The 19,690-nt window shown below is 41.6% G+C and overlaps 1 protein-coding gene across 1 annotated transcript in view; it reads left to right on the forward strand.

The window, feature by feature from the left end:
- Nucleotides 1–19,690, forward strand: part of dlgap2a (discs, large (Drosophila) homolog-associated protein 2a) — a 176,575-nt gene that overhangs the window by 116,556 nt on the left and 40,329 nt on the right. The window contains exon 4 of the mRNA XM_061844217.1: nucleotides 7,233–8,368. Within this exon, the coding sequence (XP_061700201.1) occupies nucleotides 7,233–8,368 (1,136 nt within the window). The remainder of the gene's footprint in view (nucleotides 1–7,232; nucleotides 8,369–19,690) is intronic.

A 19,690-nucleotide genomic window follows, 5' to 3' on the forward strand; every position in this document is an offset into this window, starting at 1 on the left:
GTACGTCCGCCGGCAGTGTGCATAATGAATCCTTTTCTTCAGTGAAATAGTTTATGTTTCTGTTCCATATTTATGAGGTCGTACAAAGTCAGATATGTATTAAAATATTACATTGAAAATAACAAACTTTGATGTTATTGTTTCATATTCATGAGTATTTATTCTTCATAGTCATATTTGGAAAAAAAAAAGAAATAATCCCTTCATCAGAACAAAACTATACAGTGGACCCCTAAAATTTGAAGGCCATTCAATCCAGTCTCTTTTATCATCAATATATTTGGAATTTTAAGTAATTTTCCCAAGAGAAGTAAGCAGTCATACGCTGCAGGAATCCTAAAAGAAATATATATTTATATATATATATATATATATATATATATATATATACTAACAGAAAAATTGTACATTGTAAGGTTTTTGGTAATATTTTTTCATCTGCAGATTAAAATAAACATTGTGCCAAAACGGGTAGAAATATTGCTGTCTGTACCCCACACTTGTCGATACGTTGACGTGTTGTATTTTAATATTATTCAAGATTTTATGTAATAGTTGGTTTTTAACAAGACCCCATGTTTTGAAACAAAACCAGAAGTTTGAGTTATACCTTAAGAACTATGTATGTACATATTGTAAAAGATTAGAGCAAGTAAATACAGCAGATCCATCCTTCCTTTTCCGGTAGATGTCATCCTTATTGGGTCACGAGTGACCTTGAGACTATGCGAGCAGACTTTCGACAAGAGTTTGGGTACACCTTGGACTGGCTGCCAGTCACTCCCAGTCAAGACAAAGGATCATTCACATTTACACTCACATCTTTGGACAATTTAGTCTTGTAAACGCTTGAGATTTGAACCCTAAACCTCAGAACTGTGTGGCAGATATGCAAACCATTTGCCAACACTTCATATCCAATTCTTGCAAATATCTGAATACTCCCAATTATCAGATTTTGAAAATGTGAACAACATGTTCACGTGAATGGGATCATTGATACTGAACCCCTTGTTCTTGCTTTCTCTCTTTGATCCACACAAGTAGACTATTAAAAATAATAATAATAAGTATAGGTGGCACGGTGGGTGGCACAGCTGGTGAGAGTGTTGTCTTCACAGGTTTGAGGACTGGGGTTGAAATTCCGGCCGCACCTGTGAGGAGTTTGCATGTTCTCCCCCTGCCTGTGTGGGTTTTTGTCCGGGCGCTTTTGTTTCCTCCCATATCCTCAAAACATGCAACATTAATTGAACGCTCTAAATTCCCCATAGGTGTGATTGTGGGTGTGACTCTTGTCTGTCCCCATGTGCCCTGCGATTGGCTAGCAACCAGTTAAGGGTGTACCCCGCCTCCTACCCAATGATAGCTGGGATAGGCTACAGCACTCCTGCAACCCTTGTGAGGATAGGCGGCTCAGAAAATGGATGGATAGAATTTTAGAAAATAAGACAATGAAGGATAAGAAAGAACAAAAATTAAAATTATGCTGCCATTTTTTCATTAATAATTTTACTGCATGGCCCACAAGCTCATGCAGTATGCGATGAAGATTCACAAAACCTTTTCTCTGTTTTTCAAATGTAATTTGAAGAAATTAAAAGTGTGCTGAGTCAGCAGTCACTCATGAAACTGACCATTTTTGGAAATTCTTATCTTATCTCAGAAGATACGCATCAGTGACTTTCTCTCAGTTGTTGTGCTGATGGGAAAGGTTGCAGTTCCAACTGCAGTGCTGCGGTTTCATTTTTAGCCCACAGTCGTCACAATTGAAATGTATGCGTGAAACCCGCCATGCTGTCACTTAGATAGACAAGTGAGCAGGATATGGACAAAAGCCATAAGCCGCAGCCTTATTTTGATCAAAAGCTCTTTGGTGACCATTCCGAGGCTTTCCGAGCTGACATATTGCAGCTTTTTTTTCCTTGGCTTCCTCTCAAACCTAATGACTCTGGCCATTGTTGATTCGCCCTGGGGGTTGAAGATACAATTCTCCGTCCTACAGTTTCCTAGACAAAGGCCAAAATTCTCGGGAGAGAACATTTAACCTTTGAGGAGATTGATAAGAAAGCCACTCGATTGATTTCCTTGCTTCGGGCATCTGGAAGAGATGCTGCCAGAACGATTTGTGACGTGAGGCAGATGGTGCAGGCGCAGTTTTGATTGACGTGTTCAACCCGAAAGTGAGTGATGTGCTGTAGGCCCAGAGAGATGTTCAACTTCAACAAAACATGACGACAATCTTAAGGAGTCAAGAATAGAGCTACGTAATTTTGCCCAACCGAGCTTCAAACTGAGAGTGGAGGAGTACAAAAATGTCTGCCTAATTCTGATTTCCATTTTCCTTTTTCTTTTTTTGACTTTCCATTGACATCTATGAATGGCACAGTGATGAATGGGGTTCGCGTTTTAAAAAGTCTGAATTTTAATCTCATCTTGGACCTTGTTATGTTGCTTCCTTGATCTATGTTTTGCTCTCATTCTGTGGTTTTTGGTTTCACATATTTGTAAAACTAAAACAGTGTCCTATTAAAAAAAGTTAAAAAAAAAAAAAGTAAAATAGTGTCCTATTTTGTATCTTAGTTTTCATCCATCCATCCATTTTCTGAGCCACTTATCCTCACGAGGGTCACGAGAGTGCTGGAGCCAATCTCATCTATCAACGGGCAGGAGGCAGGGTACACCCTCAACTGGTTGCCAGCTAATCGCAGGGCACATGGAGACAGACAACAGTCGCACCCACAGTCACACCTAAGGGCAATTTAGAGTGTTCAATTAATGTTGCATGTTGTTGGGATGTGGGAGGAAACTGGAGTGCCCGGAGAAAATCCACGCAGGCACGGGGAGAACATGCAAACTCCATACAGGCGGAGCCAGGATTTGAACACCGGTACTCAGAACTGTGAGGCCAACGCTCTGCAGCTGTGCCACCATGATTTATTTATTTGTTTATTTTATTTATCCTGGGCTCCCTTCACTAACAAATACATGGAAATCTTCTTATTCTGTGCATGAGTTCGATGTATGCTCATCTTCAGATTCTTGTATTATGTGTGTATTAGTGACTCAGAATTCTAATGGACATTCTAAATGACATGTTCAATGCCTGCAGTCTGCATAGACCATTCCCCTAGTTCCCTTGGTTTTAATGCATCGAGCTCTGTGAGGTGTTTTGAAATTGAGGCATGTCAGAGGTTGAGGCAAGTAGTACAAGACTTTTTCAAAGGAAGGAAACTGCAGGAGCACAAGTGCAACTGCGCTGCGCTGTTCAACCTGGCTTTGAACAAGCGCCGCTGCCGCCTCACCGGTTGGGAGCCGACAATCGTCACAAGCCTGGTCCAAGGAGTGAGTGACGATTGTACACTTTGCACAGCACAAGCTGGCATCTGTTACATGGACCACCCGATCTTACTCCACACTAAGCAATTGGTTCATATAATAGCGCTCATCCATCTCTGACATGTGAACAAAATGAGGGTGAAAGTGATGAAAAGCCGACATTTTGTGGCTATTTACAGCATTTAGTCAAAATAACTAAGCAATTTTGTTCAGTTACAGTCGTTATGGTTTTTGCAAATGAATGTACAGTAGTTTCAATATTTTGTCTGTTTTATCTCTCCTTTGTCTTCACATGTTCTTCTCAGCCTTGCTCCCCTTGTGTCAACTCATCACCTCTCCCGAGCCCTTGGCGTCTTGTCAAGTGTGCCTCATTGTCTTGTCAGTCTCTTTGTGTTTAGTTCCCCGTTTTCCACGCTTTCATCCTCTTACCAATGTCAAATGTCACTTGTTTTGGCATCAGTGGTGGTGAGTCTATTGGATCTGTTGGGTTCCAGCACGTACCCACATATTTGGATGCAAACAGGGTTACTACTTGCTGTTTCCCAGATAAATTTAAGCCATATTTGATAGGATATATACCCAATTCATTATGACAGTGCCGGCTCTTTTTCCAAATCTTTCTCTCAGGTCGTTATCATAAAGATTTAAAGCAACTTGACATCAAATTAAAATCTCTATCCAAACAAAAACAAGATTTCTCATTGTCTGGATAGTTATTTGTTCTCATCCTATTGGCCTGTGAAAGTTACCACCAGAGTAGAAGCGAACTGCTGACACGTCTGCATGTGTTTCATTTTGCACCAGCCTACTTTATTATCTTTAAGGTCTATCTTCAATTCCAGTAAGATTCTGAGTTGTCTGAGGAGTGGGCGCTCCCAGTGATATTCTGTTCCGATATAATGCTATTTAAATGCTAATGTGTTAATGGGGTAAAACGACTTTTCCTTGCTCTGTGCGTGCGGGCTGTTTGGCAATATGAAACAAAACCTTAACAAACGAGCCTCATCATTTGATTTTTATCTTTCTTGCTCCACTACTCGGGTTATTAAAGGAATTGTTCATCACAATCAAAGTCGGCTTTGACAATGTGACAATCAAATCAAATTTCCTTCTTTCATTGAATGTGACAGGTGACTGTTCGGGGGAATGTCTTTTTACCACCACAAGAAGGTTCAGAATTTCCCGATTATGTTTTTCAGGAACACACGAGTACTTTTTGACTGAATTCCTTGAAAGATTAGGATGGTGTGGTGCATGAGCCAAGGAACAACAATAAAATATATTTTATTTCCATCTCTCTGTGGATATTGAGTCTTGACAATAAAAGGTTGAGTATAATCATCGTAGTAGTGTAATTCATTCATTTTCTGTGCTGCTTATCCTCACTTGGGTCACGGGTGTGCTGGAGCCTGTCCCAGCTATCCTCGGGTGAGAGGCGGGTACATCCTGAAGTGGTCGCCAGCCAATCACAGGGCACAGACTAAGAAACAAGCATTCACATTCACACTTACAAGCAATTTAGTCTTAACGTACCATGCATGTTTTAAGGATGTGGGAGGAAACCGGAGCACCCAGAGAAAACCCACACAGGCACGGGGAGAACATGGAAAGTCCACACAGGCAGTGACGGATTTTAACCTGGATCCTGTGAGACAGATTTGCTAGAGATTCGGTCACCATCCCACCTTGATGATGAAATAAATATCAATAGAAACAATCCTTGGAATCAAAGTTCAGCCCCGCTTCTGGTTTTCCTTCAGTTTAAATGCCCCCCACTCACCATCCATGCAGTCAAATGATGCTATTGGCCTCTTTGCAGTGGGGTAAGTGGTGCAGGTGTTCCTGTAGAAACAAAAGGGCCCCCCTCCCTGTCCACAGATGCCACATCCTTGTCACTCGGTATGCAAAGCCATTGTCACACAGAGAGCAGCTTTACGTCTCATATAACGTGATTTTTAGTATCTTCAAAATTATTTGCGCGGCTTTTTGAATAATGCATCCACTCTTTTTCCTTCCTTTAGTTAAACTTTTCAACTGCAAAATTCTTCAGTGGGAACACAATAATGAAGAAAGAAAGAGTTGGCTACAGATTAGTCTGTCATCTGTGGTATAATCCTTGGAAAGGCCAAAACTCTGTCTGTAGATGATATATTTAGTGCAGCTCTCTGGTGTACCTGCAAGAGTCAACAGTCAGAGGAACTCAGACAGTGACGGAAGTTGCAAAGGAATGTGGTATCGTCTCCATCAATAATTTACTATCATCCTTCTGCTACAGTTACTAGCAAGTGAACTCGAGTTTAGCAGGTTCACCTGACGTAGCCCAGCCGCTGTAGAACATCACTGATAAGTATTTTCATGCCGCGGCTGTACAAAAGCGGTTTTTCCTGAGGGGAAATGTCTTATCGGCCCGCACCCCCCTCCCCCCACAGGCCCCCCTCCTCATGCATGCTTAGAGTAGCCTAGATTAATTTTACATCAGACTGCCAAGTGGATTTCCTCGTGTAAGCCTGGTAAACAACGAGAATTTGTTTTCATCTCAACAGATGGAGAACGACAGCAACAGCAGAGCACGGCTGCGCCTCAGGGGTTGAGATCTTAGCCCTCATTAAAAAAGAGGTTGGGGAGGAATACATTTGATCCACTTTCAAGATAAAAATTAACATCCGCCCTTACTCAAAAGTCTATGAGGACAATGTTGGATGTAGAAATCAGAATCTGATTTTTAGACTCATTTTCGTGATGTTTATTAGGACATTTGAAGAATGAAACCCTGAGAAGGAAAAATATTAACAGTTGTCGGAAATTATGTATTCAAGTTATGTTCATCAAAAATATAGTATTGTGTAGAAATTCATACAAACTTTAGTCCCTGGTTCTCGAACATTTCACTTTTTGCGTAAGATGTCAGATAAATTTCAGATTCAAATTAAAGTCACGTTGAAGCAAAAACTCAATTCAGCAAATTTCACGATGGGTCACCCACAGAAACTAAATTTCCAGATTACTTGTTTTTTTCACAGTCCGTAGGTGGGTAGTACTCCAGAGTCCTGGATTTTTGGATATGAGCATTTCAAGTCAAATTTGAAGTGAATTTTCTATTGTATGTCCCATTTATGGCTAAACAGCCAATGGATCGAACAATAGATGGGCCACGTTTAGTGAACCCCTCGCGAGGATGTCTCCAAATCTCTCACAATCTCCTGCGAGTTTTGATGGATCACAGCAGAAGCACACACTGATGGGCTATTATTTCACTTTGCATTGGATAAATGGCAATGCAGGCTCCATCCAACCTGCCGCCTGCTGTTCCCTTTTTTATTTTTATTCCTGTCTTTTTCATCCTTTGTCATTTTAGCAGTACTTCCATACGCATCTGAGCAGGGGGTAACATCTCCAGTTGATGTTTTGGAAAATGTTTTTTGTGGAACGAGTACTGTCATTAGAGGGACAGCCAAAGTTGGATGTTTTGGAGACACAGTTAGAGAGAGTAGACTTAGATGGTTTGGACATGTTCAGAGGGGAGAGAGTGAGTATATTGGTAGAAGGATGCTGAGGATGGAGCTCCCAGGCAAAAGAGCGAGAGGAAGACCAAAGAGAAGGTTTATGGATGTGGTGAGGGAAGACATGAGGACAGTGGGTGTTAGAGAAGAGAATCCATGAGATAGGCTTAGATGGAAAAAGATGACACGCTGTGGCGACCCCTAACGGGACAAGCCGAAAGAAAATTAAGAAGACCGTATCGACCATGCCTATTTGCATGTCATGCCATTTTGAAAAAGTGGTCTGTTTTTAATGAAATTTTTACATTAAAATCTCCTTATTTCTGTTTTTCTAACACTTAACTGCACAGTTTTAGTTTTGAGATCTAAAGTACTTTTTCTCACACTCACTTTCAGACCGGCAGTATCCATGGTCAACCTCTCCGTACGTCAATGAGGAAATCTACTCCTCTCCACGCAAAAACATGAAGGGTCTCTCTGGTGGCCGTCCCTCCCACCTCCAACTCACCTCTCCCACCTCAGCCCACACATGTGGCTTTGTGGATGTTGACCATTCCCTGGAGCATCATCTCCACCATGGAGATTCACGCCCCCCCTCCTACCTCCTCAGTCCCACTGAGAGCGGTCCGCTTGAAGGTTGCCATCGCTTCTCCCCGAGGAGTTCCATCCACTCGGAGTGCATGGCGATACCAGTGTCCATGGCTGCTACGGACCACTCCGTCGCATGTAGCACTTTTCCACGCATGCATTATGGAAGCGCTTCGCGGGACAGCGGAGGCAACACCTCTAGCGGCAGAAACGACAGTTGCTCTTCCTCGCACGGCGGCAGCGGCAAAATGAACCGAATCCCAGCAAATCTGCTCGACCAATTTGAGAAGCAGATGCCGCTTCACCGGGATGGCTTTCACACGTTGCAGTACCAACGCACATCCACCACCACAACAACTACAGAGCAGCGCAATGAAAGCCCCGGAAGGATACGACACCTAGTTCACTCGGTGCAGAGGTTATTCACAAAATCACACTCTCTGGAAGGTTCTTCCAAGATGAACGGTACCAAAAGCGATTCCCACCGAGATGGCTCGCACCATCATCATCACCACCAAGGCCACCACAAACACAACAAGCGCAGCAAGAGCAAAGATCGCAAAGGTGAAGGCAGCGGGCGGCAGCGTTCGGGAGGTTGGTGGAGTTCAGACGACAACCTGGACAGTGACAGCACGTACCGACCACCGAGTGTCATGTCACGACACCCCGTGGACCAAATTAGTCACTGCTACCCTGACTCTGTGCACAGCCACTTAGTGGGAGACCTGTCGCTCAAGACTTCAAAAAGTAACAATGATGTCAAGTGCTCAGCCTGTGAGGGCATAGGTATGGCACCAGAAGGGAAATTCATGAAGAGGAGTTCCTGGTCCACGTTAACAGTCAGCCAAGCCAAAGAGGCCTACAGAAAGTCTTCACTCAATCTGGAGAAACCAATGACGCCTACAGACCTCAAGCCCAACCTCAGGCCATGTCACTATCTTCAGGTGAGTATGAATGGTCTGGATACAGATACTCAAATGATTGAGCCACAAGACATTGCTGATAATTTCATCCATTCCTTCATTTGTTTTCTGCTTATCCTCACTGTGGTTGCGGGTGTGCTGGAGCCTATCCTAGCTATCTTCGGGGAAGAGGCAGGGTACACACTGAGCTGGTTGCCAGTCAATTGCAAGGCACATAAAAAAAAATCTTTCCTACTCACAGTCACAGTGCTCAATTTACCTACTACGCATTTTTTGAGGGGCGGATATGGGAGAAAACTGGTGTACCCGGAGAAAACCCACAAAGGTATGGGGAGATCATGCAAACTTCACACAGGCGAGGCTGGATTAGTACCCGGGTCCTCAGAGCCGTAAGATAGATGTTCTCACCAGTCGCCCACCATGCCACTGATCGTGTCCATTTAAATCTTGGAAAGTTTTCTGGGTTTGAAAAAGTGGTCTTATTTTTTTCCTTCTCTGCCTTTACAGTATTTTAAAGGTTTCCTATCTGGCGTATTAATATTTAATTTACAGCAATGTGACATCTGACAGCTACTTGTAAGTTCCCCGTGCTGCTCAAATAAAATGAGCGTGGCACCATCTTGGGAGAGACCTGGAGACTATATCTTGTGGATTTGTGTGCTATGAACAGAAACACTATTCACTGTAACTCTCAAATGGGCAAGTGGGGCCAAAACGACACTCACTTTAAGCGTGTACGAAGATAAAATGTTTTGAGGACTATTTTGGATGTAGGTAGACAGTATTTCCATCAAGTCGAGTGCAGTCGTCTGCAGTGACTCTTCCCCTTTCCCCCAATTTGTCCACTCAGCTGAGGTAGCGTCTGACAGCACCATAAACATATCTAAAAATAGCATTTTCTCCTGCTTCCTGCCGCAGGGCTATATTTAGTCCAGCGTTATCAATCCCATCCATGCGCGGTGACACATCTTCCCCCTTGCAGTAGAATCCATGTGTTCCCGAAGATGCATGGGAGCCCATGGAAGAGATGGAGAGGCAGTCGGAGATACACAATCAAGTAAAGTATGTGACAGTGCCTTGAGAGTTCACGGGGAACAGAATCACGTTGGTCCTCGTTATTACCATTGTTCCTCAAGGAGATCCACACAGACCGGGTGCCTCACCAGTGCTTGGAAAAATAATGCTCTCCGTGTCTAGAAGTAAAAGGGGGTTCTGAAAAACTTTAAAGCCTCTGCCAACTGACATGGCATGAGTCAACTTAAAAACTCATGAGCAGCCAGTCAAATGTGGGGTATCAATCATAATCTTAAAACCATTTTAGCCAGTCAGTAACATATCTGGAATTGACACAAGATGAACAATGGTAACCTAGAAAGGTACTAAGTAGAGCTACAGTACATGTCACCGCAACACAAAGAAGAAAAAACAACGAGTCATTTTAAAATAATCATATGTATTTACATCATTAAATGTATAAAAACCCAAGGGTATTCATGAATAAAATTATATGAAGGTGAGTCTAAGATAATCTTATGAAATAAGCACTTTTCCCATCAAATGCAAATGTGGTATAACAGCAAAAATAGCTGGACTTTGAAAATACCACACATTATAATCCATGCAGCATCACTCCAGTTAAGTCCCAGTTGAGTACTGCATGCATACTGTATGTGGACGCTATTCAAGACAGTACTAACTTCTGGTCATGGGAGAAGAGCCACTAAATAGTTGCTGTATGTACAGTTCCAAAATATAATCAGAGCAAATTCTGCCTTGTTCGAGCAGGTGCACTAATTAATGTAGCTGGATATTCTACTACAGCCTGAATGACACCGTACTATGTTGTATACAGTATTGCCTTCTGGGGCGGAAGAGTTGACAGTTACAATGAGACCAAACTGATGAAATAAATTCCAGTGTACATCAAACTGTCATGACTTTTCTGTCACCAATCCACAAAGTCTCATGGAAATCAGGAGGGAAATTGGAAATCTCTTTGAAAAGTTTTCACCTTGGTGTCCTAAGTTCTGAAGTAATGTTAAAACTCAGTTGGAACAAGGATCAAAAGCAAAAGGCACCACCAAAGGGTACAGTACTATGCAATCTACTAAGTCACAAATGTTGTTTTGATCATCTTTTTCGCAGCAGTCTCTTTGACATAGTAAAGCAGATACAGTGAAGTGGACGATACCAACCTTTTCCATCACTTTCTATAAAACTATCACTTTAACTTGGCCACTGACCACCAAGGGAGAGTCTTACCTCATTTTGGTAACAATCTGAATAAAGTTTCATTTACTGCAGCATCAATGGAATGGATCAATGTTGTACATACATCACTGTACTGTACACTGAAACCATGTGGCCTCAGTATTGAGTCACGTTGAGATGTTATTTTTAGTGAGGTCACTGTATTGAAATCAACCCCAGTTTTTCGGCACTGGGACAACCAAATATCTGTCTGGGGACTTCACGCCCTTATTGTCTGTCCGTGTGAGAATGTGAAAGTGTGTGTGTGTGTGTGAGGGTGCGGTGTTCATCGCATGCCAGATGGTTTGATGTTTTAGTCACCTTCTTTGCGTCCTTGCCTGACGTCAGATGGATTTAAAAAAAAAATGTGAAAATTGTTTTTGACAGAAATTTATGAATGATTTGTGAGCATGAAGCAGGTGTGTGGACATTTGTGTGCGAGAGTGTTAATATGATTGATTGATTAAATGGTCATTGGGCCAGACGATGATAGATTCATCGTGGCTGATCTTTCTCTGAAATGACAAATGTTGCAGAATAAGGGCAGACCTTCGCTATCACTCTCTGTCTGTTGCTAAGTCATTTCACAAATTAGCCCCAGTTAGTCATTAGAAACACACATTTGTCATTGATTCCCATGTGCCTAATGAAAGCACCGGGTAGCCTAAACATCAATCTGCTGCTGCAAGTTTACCCATCTGGTGGAATTTCAAGCTTCAAGATGCGTCATTGCCGCTTTGGCTCTTCTCTAACGTGTAAACTCAAACACATGCCTTTGAAGTATCCAATGTATAGGATACTAAACAATGAAGACAAGGAGTCGGGGCCCGTTTGCAGTTGCAACAGCCTCTACTCCTCTTTGTCTTTGTACAAGATGTTGGCATGCCGGTGCGAACTCTTTTCCAATCATCTAGAGGATCTCTTCAGAAGATCTATCTTTTTCTAGTTCAAAGTGCTCAAATGTGTTTGAAGGGGTGAGATCAGGTTTCTATTCTTCCAGACCAAATTCATTCCGCCAAGCTTTGTGCACAGGGAGACAGAAAACGTCTTTCCCCCAAACTACGGCATTTTCTGATGTGGAGAGAGAGTCTTAAAAATGGCGTTGCTGCTTAAGGCAGCGCTTTCTTTATTTTCAGCACGTATGCAGGAAGAACTGCCCTAATCAATCAAGCAAGCAAATTTGATTTCAAAGTTCTTTTTATCCCAAAAAATATACCACAAAGCGCTTTACATGAATTTGAAGTATAAATATAAATCAACTCCACCCACCACATGTCCTCAGATACACACACAATCACATATGCAGCTTAAAATGAATACAGTAATGTCCTAAAAACCTGAAGCTGAGTCGAGAGCTGGACTGGGCCAATAGGCCGTGGCCATCGGCCACCACGATGGAGTACCACGAGGCTGTATTACAGCAAGAGCCCGCCTCAGCTCCCAGTGCAGAGGGCTCCCTCTCAGGAAACACTGGAAACTGTAAAATATTACTCATCGATATTAATCAAACCTAAAAATGTGGAGACTACAATGATAAAACATTAATAAGAGACCTAAATATGTATTATAAAAGCAGCACAAGGATAGCTCCAATATATATTAAAGAAAGAATGTGATAAAAGTTAAAAAAAAAAAGATTTAACTGAATTCCTTAACTTAGAATGAAATGCATATCAAAGTTTTTGGGCACATCTTAACAGGGCTTGCGCTGGAAAAGGTATATGGGCACGCCTGTTAGTGTCCACAAAACCTTGTTTGGATGGACGCCCGGGGCCACGGCAAAGCCCCACCCCCTCTTTTGCACACCACCGATGCAGACTTCACACACATCAGATCTCTACAGGCACACTTTCTGTCCACTCACTGTACTTGTGGACAGTAAACAAAAAGACCATTCCACAGAACTGTGCCATGAAAATCATGTGGAGCAATTCAAAATAAACATTTATCTAATAACATTAATATATAGTACTCTCCAAAGATGCTAAGTATTAAATGTTTTGATGTGTGAAAATCACTACATACTTTATGTGTTTTGATTGTTGAAGTCAGCCACAATAGGTCTTGTTCTGACCAACCAATAAGAAGCCAGGAAAATTGCTGATGTCAGGGAGGGCCAGCCCATTGGCCCTGTGCGGATGACATTGAAATCTGATTGGTTAAACAATTCTTGTTGCTCTAATAGCAGCCAGCACTTCTGATTTTGGAGGCCCTGCGGAGATTAGATTGACGTTCCAGCAAACGTTACACATTTGTAATTGCTACTTTCCTCTCATCTCTTTATATATAGAAATATGGCAGCTGACCAAGATCAGTGACATAAGAAAAGTCATTCAAAATATTAGAAACAGCCTTCAGTAAGACTGTCTCAAAATTGACAATTCGCTTTCAGCAACTCTCAAGTGAATCTGCAGTTTTATCCTGTTGTACTTCATATGATATTGGCGCTATATTGTATGTGCACGTGAGAATACTTTATTTAGAGTAGCAACTTTGTCAGGTGCGCTTCCTGTCACCTGGCAACTAATGATTCTTAGTTCCCTTCGAGCAGCCAAGAGAGTATAAACAGAACACAACACCCGCTCTAACACACAATCTATCCTTGCAATTTGGCATGAGGGAAAAGGTCTATTGGTTGGATTGCCAATGACTGACCATTTTAGAGCACTCTCACGCTCCCTCTCAGTGTCTCTCTCTCTCTCTCTCTCTCTTACCTCTCTGCTCATCTTTTTCCACAACTCTCTTTGTCCCACCATTTTTAATTTGATAGCAATGTCTTTTTTCTTTTTCTACTTTCCTTTGTGAGAAAGCTGCTGCGTATGGATAGAACTTCAGGGTTAATCTATTAAATGCACTGCGGATGTCAGCGCGTTGGCTAATCCCTGACACGATTCTCTATAAATATGTACACAAACTCCCGTTTCAAAGGCAATAATGAAGATGCTGTAAATAAAGGCAACCCCAGGCGTCTGCACAGTTATTGTATGGGAGTATAGAAAATATCTTGGACTGAATTCGTTAAGATGCACATCATCATCACCGATGTGGATCGCCAAATTCCTCTTGACAGACACATTGAGAGTCAGCCCGACCCTTCTGACCGATTTGTCAACCATTATGTTGCAGGAGTGCAGCGAGGATTCTTCCAGGATTGTCCACAGTTTCATTGTCACACTCACCTCTGTGTCATTTACATCTTCAAAGAAAGAGGTGAAAAGAAAAAATTCACATGGAACCACTTCGGGTTGGTAGGGAGGTTGCCCCCGATTGACTGCTGTGGATGTTCAGAGAATTGTGAGCAGGCACATTTTCTGTCTCACTCTCTTGGCTCCTCTCTCGCCGGGAAAAAAAACAAACGCCACAGGATCCCATTGGTTGATCAGGTGGCTCACACTGAAGGAGAAAAGTTTTACTTTGTAGTTTAGCTTTGAATTTTTTTCCGGCAGCAGTCCTGAAACATCTGATGCAACTCGGATAACTTTGTGATGTGTTTCATTTTTTCAACGTTATATTTCCACCAGCTTTGCTCATACTGTATATAGATGTCCACCCTGTTTGGTTTTGTTCAAAACCCACCTCTGTCTTTTTCTATGTACGTATAATCTTGTTCTTATCCTATGTTTAGCTTTACTGGAACGAGAAGAGAAAGGTATCAGTACCAGAAGTACAGTATATCTCGATTTTGACACAAGTCGTTTTTATTGACTATTTATTATGGTATTATACATATATGAGGAACACTTGGAAACTTAATGGTGTCAAGCAAGTTTCCAGGTGTTTGGTGCCTTGCTGAAGGGCCCCTTGGCAGTGCTCAGAAACCACACTAGCATCTCTCCCACAAGTCCAAAGTTTCCTCTTTTGAGCCACAGCTGCTTTTCAGCTCACTTTTCTGCTGCTCGAACAACGGAAATTATTATTTATTCAGCAGAGTGACAAATGTGTTCATCAAAACTAGCTTGCTGTACATTTGGCTAAGTGAATTTGTCATTTTAAATATGAATCTTCACACAGAATCTGTGATATTTCACAACACTCCCACGGAGCCGTTGTCGCCCAATACTTATTTAGTAACAGACTCATCAAAAGTGCCCCTTCCAAATAGACTGTTTGCATGTGCTGCTGACACCATCGCCATGTGCTTACAGTTGCACGCTATCCAGGCAACTCTTTTTCCTCTCACATCTTGTGTGAGGGTCTCTCACCAGAATTTCTATTGAGTTTATCAGCCAATCCAAATGAAACAAATTTCACTAGAGCTTGCACCTCTCATCTGGTGTTCCGTTCGTTAATAACACATCTAAAAATGCTAAACCCCTCCAAGACTTAATTAACCCTTTGACTCCGTTTTTTAGGTTGCTCATATCTATCCTGGTCAAAGAAATGACTGACATTTAGCACGGAGTGGGTTCCATTGTGTTTTTAGATAAATGTATTCAACACATTCAGGCACATGCACAGAGATTTTTGGGGGCAAGTGCTCAAGCCCAAAAACGTCCACCCGTCATTGAAATTACTCATACAAATAAGAACAAACTAGCATCTATTTAACTTATGTATTATATATACAGGCACGGTTGATCAGTTGATAAAGCATTGGCCTCACAGTTCTGAGGATCAGGGTTCAATCCCAGCCCTCCCAGTGTGGAGTTTGCATGTTTTTCCCGTGCATGCGTGGGGTTTCTCCAGGCACTCCGGTTTCCTCCCGCATCCCAAAAACATGCAACATTAATTGGACACTAAATTGTCCTTAGGTGTGTTTGTGAATGCGTGTCTCTGTGTGCTCTGTGATTGGCTGGCAACCAGTTAAGGGTGTACCGACCTCCTGCCCATTGACAGCTGGGAGAGGCACCAACACTCCTGCGACCCATGTGAAAATAAGCGGCTAAGAAAATGGATGGATGGATGGATGGATGGATGGATGGATGGATTATATATACAGTGTGTGTCTTTGTGTGTGTGTGTGTGTGTGTGTGTGTGTGTGCGTGTGTGTGTATGTGTGCTGTGTGTGTGTATGTCGGTCAGTATAATGAAAGTTAAATGAACAACAACTGTAATTATGATCAACTGAATAGGTAGGATAGACTCCAGCACTCCTGCGACGCTTGTGAGGATAAGCGGAACCGGATGGCTGAACAAATTTATTGGGCTGCATTGGTTTAAAGTTGTTTTTAAGTCTCAGGTGAACTCAGTTTAATTTATGAGCAAATGTGCTGTGTACTTTGTGGTGACAGCCTCTTAAGAGGACACCATATGTGTGACCAACTGTTTTCTGTTGGTTATAATTAGATGTGCGCCTAACAGGCTAATAACAGGTACATAATTAAGGCAATTGTGCCGTATATGACATCACAATGTTGCCATCCTTCTGTGTCTTCTTCTGTAGTTAATTCACTCAGTCAGGCTTATTTATTTAGAAGCAGTGACTCTGAATAATTGACAGTTGGCTTTAGATCCAAGGCTATGTTCCAATATGTAGTGGTGACAATTTTGAAAACATAGCGAAGACAGTTTTATCACGGAGCCGACTCAACAGATAACATTTTAATGGTGGCACTTCACTAAACACATTCAGTAGTATAAAAATCATACACGTAGCTTTTGTAACTCGCAATTTTTACTGTACTTGCTAATGGTGCAAAACCTTATTGTCAGCGACTTTTTTATCGCTGTGATCGTAACGCAAAGTGATCCGATATATAAAACTTGCAAATGCAGCTGGTATCTTGACCGCCAACTCTTTCGTCATGCCCGCAAACATCCCCGCACGTTTTTTGTTTATTCTCAACAAATGACTGCTTGCAACGGTGCTTCACCTTTTCTCCATTCAGCAGTTGGCAGTGTATTTTAGGCACTATTTTAAGTATTTGGCAAGGAAGTCGCAAGTCATAACATTGACAAATCAACTAGAGTCAAGTTATTTGACTCGAGTCCCCCCATGTCTGCAGTGTGACAGCATCTCCTGACAGATCCTTTTATTGTCATCCCAAAAGCAGGTTGATAACTGGGGGAAAAGAGATGCTTTGCTTTCCCAACTCCCAAACTCAAAAACTGTTGATAAATACAGACAGGTACGTGCCATTTCCCAACTCCCAACCCCATTCCTAATTTTGTCAAAAATTAGCTTTACATGTAATAATGCATATATAATATTATATATTAATGTACCTATATATAATCTACATACATTATCTTGTTCTATACTCAATTAACAGTTTCCAGGAATACAGTAATCCCTCGTTTTTTGTGGTTAATTGGTACCAGACCCACCCGCGAAAAGTGAAAAACCGAGAAGTAGGGGTAAATGTATCCATCCATCCATACATACATACATTGTCTTTGCCACTTATCCTCACAAGGGTTGCGGGTCATGCAGGAGCCTATCCCAGCTGTCAAGCGGCAGGAGGCAGGGTACACCCTGAACTGGTTGCCAGCCAATCGCAGGGCACATGAAGACAAACAGTCGCACTCACAATCACACCTAGGGGCAATTTAGAGTGTCCAATTAATGTTGCATGTTTTTGGGACGTGGGAGGAAACCGGAGTGCCCGGAGAAAACCCATGCAGGCACGGGGAGAACATGCAAACTCCACACAGATGGGTCCGGGATTGAAACCAGTGCTTCCTGCTACAGTACTGTACTAATCTTTGCTGCCGTTTTTTTTTTTTTCTTCCTTCATTGGTTCATGTCATCACCCCGGGGATGGCGCATTAATACGCAGCGATCCGGCTTCTTTTTTTTTCGGGGGCGTCCGGAAAGTATAGAGGGATGACTGTGGTACTCCCCACACCTCCCACCCCAGTTTAAATTTTTCAGCGATAACAATTTACCCCCCGCCTCCACCGCCATCCTCATTGGAGAAAAAATGTTTTTGTTTTTTTTACAGTTCATCTCCAAAAAGGGGGACAGGCTCAAAATTTTTTTAAACCACTGGGTTAAGGGGAAGCAGGTGCGGTTATGTTGTTATGTTGTTTTTGAATAGTACAATTAGTTTAATGCTGTTTGTGAAATACTCGGTATTTTCACCTGGGTGTGACATGAGGCATTTTTCTGACACATTTATGATATTTACATGTTGCCTACCTCCATGTAAAATTTTTCTTAACTAGTCTCCCGATGATCTTGTTTTTAAAGAATTTTACTAGCACTTACAATTTGTATATGTTTATTATCATGTTAGATCATACCATATTGTATTGTATGAGTCATCACTTTCTCTGCTCAAGTGAGGAAATTCCTCTGCCAGAAGCTATTTTTACACTTCTGTATATGGGTTACTATAAAGTGGTGAATTCAATACATTCCCATGGCTTTTTTTTTTTGCTGATGCTGTTCCGTTGTTCAGCCATGATGTCAAAGTGAAACCTTTACACTGTTAAGACGCTGTCAGCAGTTTGCAATTTGGAGTTTTTTAAAGAGGACATAGAATGGAAAATTGACTTTTAATGTTTGTATAAAAATAGTTGTCTCGAGTGCCTGCCCACCCATCAAGTGAGAAATTAAACAATGACATTTTTAGTTATCTGCCTATTTCCGAAAAGGTGTCTGTGAGGGAGCTGCATGTCCCCTCAACTGTTACGAAACAATGGGATTACTTGATAACGACACCTACACCAAGTTTCACAGCCGATGACATGGCAGCTAAACTGGAGAAAGTTCCGGAACATAAGAGCCACTTTGACGCAGAAGACGAAACACTATTATGTGAAATCCAACAAGCAATCAGTGGTAGAGTTTTATCAAAGATTAGCATTACATAATGTTACCGGGATTAACACTCTGAAATTAATAAATTAATACCATTCGGTTAGATTTTCTGTGTAAAGATGGGAGTATCTTTTCACATTTGTCTAGGTTATGGCCGCCACGAGGACACTAACTGACAATTGTAGTTTGGGTTCTTGCTGATAAAATCAGGGACGTCATTAGGTTTTCTGGGTGGCGTGGGAGATGCATGGAATGCAAATGAGTGGAGCACAACTTTCACAAAAAACTAGCAAAGACTCAGAAATTGCCTTTTAATGTATTTGGACAGATTTTAAAAACATTAACATCATGAGTAAAAGTTTAAAGTCACCGTTAGAATTGTAGTCATTTTAGTCTGTTTTTTAGCGTGGCCGACAGGGGCAATACGTTGCAATCAGCCACATGATGCATAGTAGCATTCTGGCAAGACGAAAAAGACACAGGCACACAAAACAATTCCAAAAGAGAAATGCTGTCAGATACACACACACACACGAAAAAAAATGCTGCAATCATAGAAAAACACAACAAAAGAAAAATACTTGAAGATAAAAATGTTCCAATCACAAAAAAAAAACAGCAGCAAAAGAAAAATGCTGCAAAATAAAAAATGCTGCAATCACAGAAAATAACTACAAAAGAAAAATGCTGCTGGCACAATAAAACACATAAATAGAAGAGAAAAATGCTGCAAGTTCACACAACACAACGGAGGTCCAGGAGGGTACTTTGGGATGCAACCTCCAGGATGGAGCAGCCAGATAACCAAATAGGGCGGCTTAAGAACATTTTAGGAGCTCCCCTAAAATAGGCCTGACGACACCATTGGATAAAATGCTGTGTTCATAATAATGCATGACAATGCAGTCCAAAGTCAATATGCGCTCATTTTAAGTGAGATCACAGTGTTAGCTTCTTGTGAAAGACAGTGTTGTTCAATATGTTTTTGTTCTGTTTTGGGTTTTTTTACTCCATTAAGTTCTTGGAAGGCTGGTAGTTTTTATTTGGCGATGTGTTCATGTGATATAAAAAGGCGTTAATTGTCAATGATTTAAGGGCACTTGCTTGTTTTCCACATTATGGGCTCTGTTTCCACAAGTAGAGGCTTCCGCAATGATGTTGTTGTTGAATAAATTGATTGCATCACAAATGCTGCTAAGGTAGTTCGCGTGTTAATGTTTTGTATTGTTTTCTTTGTTTTGTTTTGTTTTGTTTTGTTTTGTTTTGTTTTGTTTTGTTTTGTTTTGTTTTACACCTCTCCTGTTCACCTGCATGGCCCTACAGAATGTGGCATTTGTATGACTTATGTGCTGGAACAGTTTTTTTCTCTGGGCAAGAGGAGAGTTTGA

This window comes from Syngnathoides biaculeatus, chromosome 15, assembly GCF_019802595.1.
Source record: "Syngnathoides biaculeatus isolate LvHL_M chromosome 15, ASM1980259v1, whole genome shotgun sequence".
Lineage (NCBI taxonomy): Eukaryota > Metazoa > Chordata > Actinopteri > Syngnathiformes > Syngnathidae > Syngnathoides > Syngnathoides biaculeatus.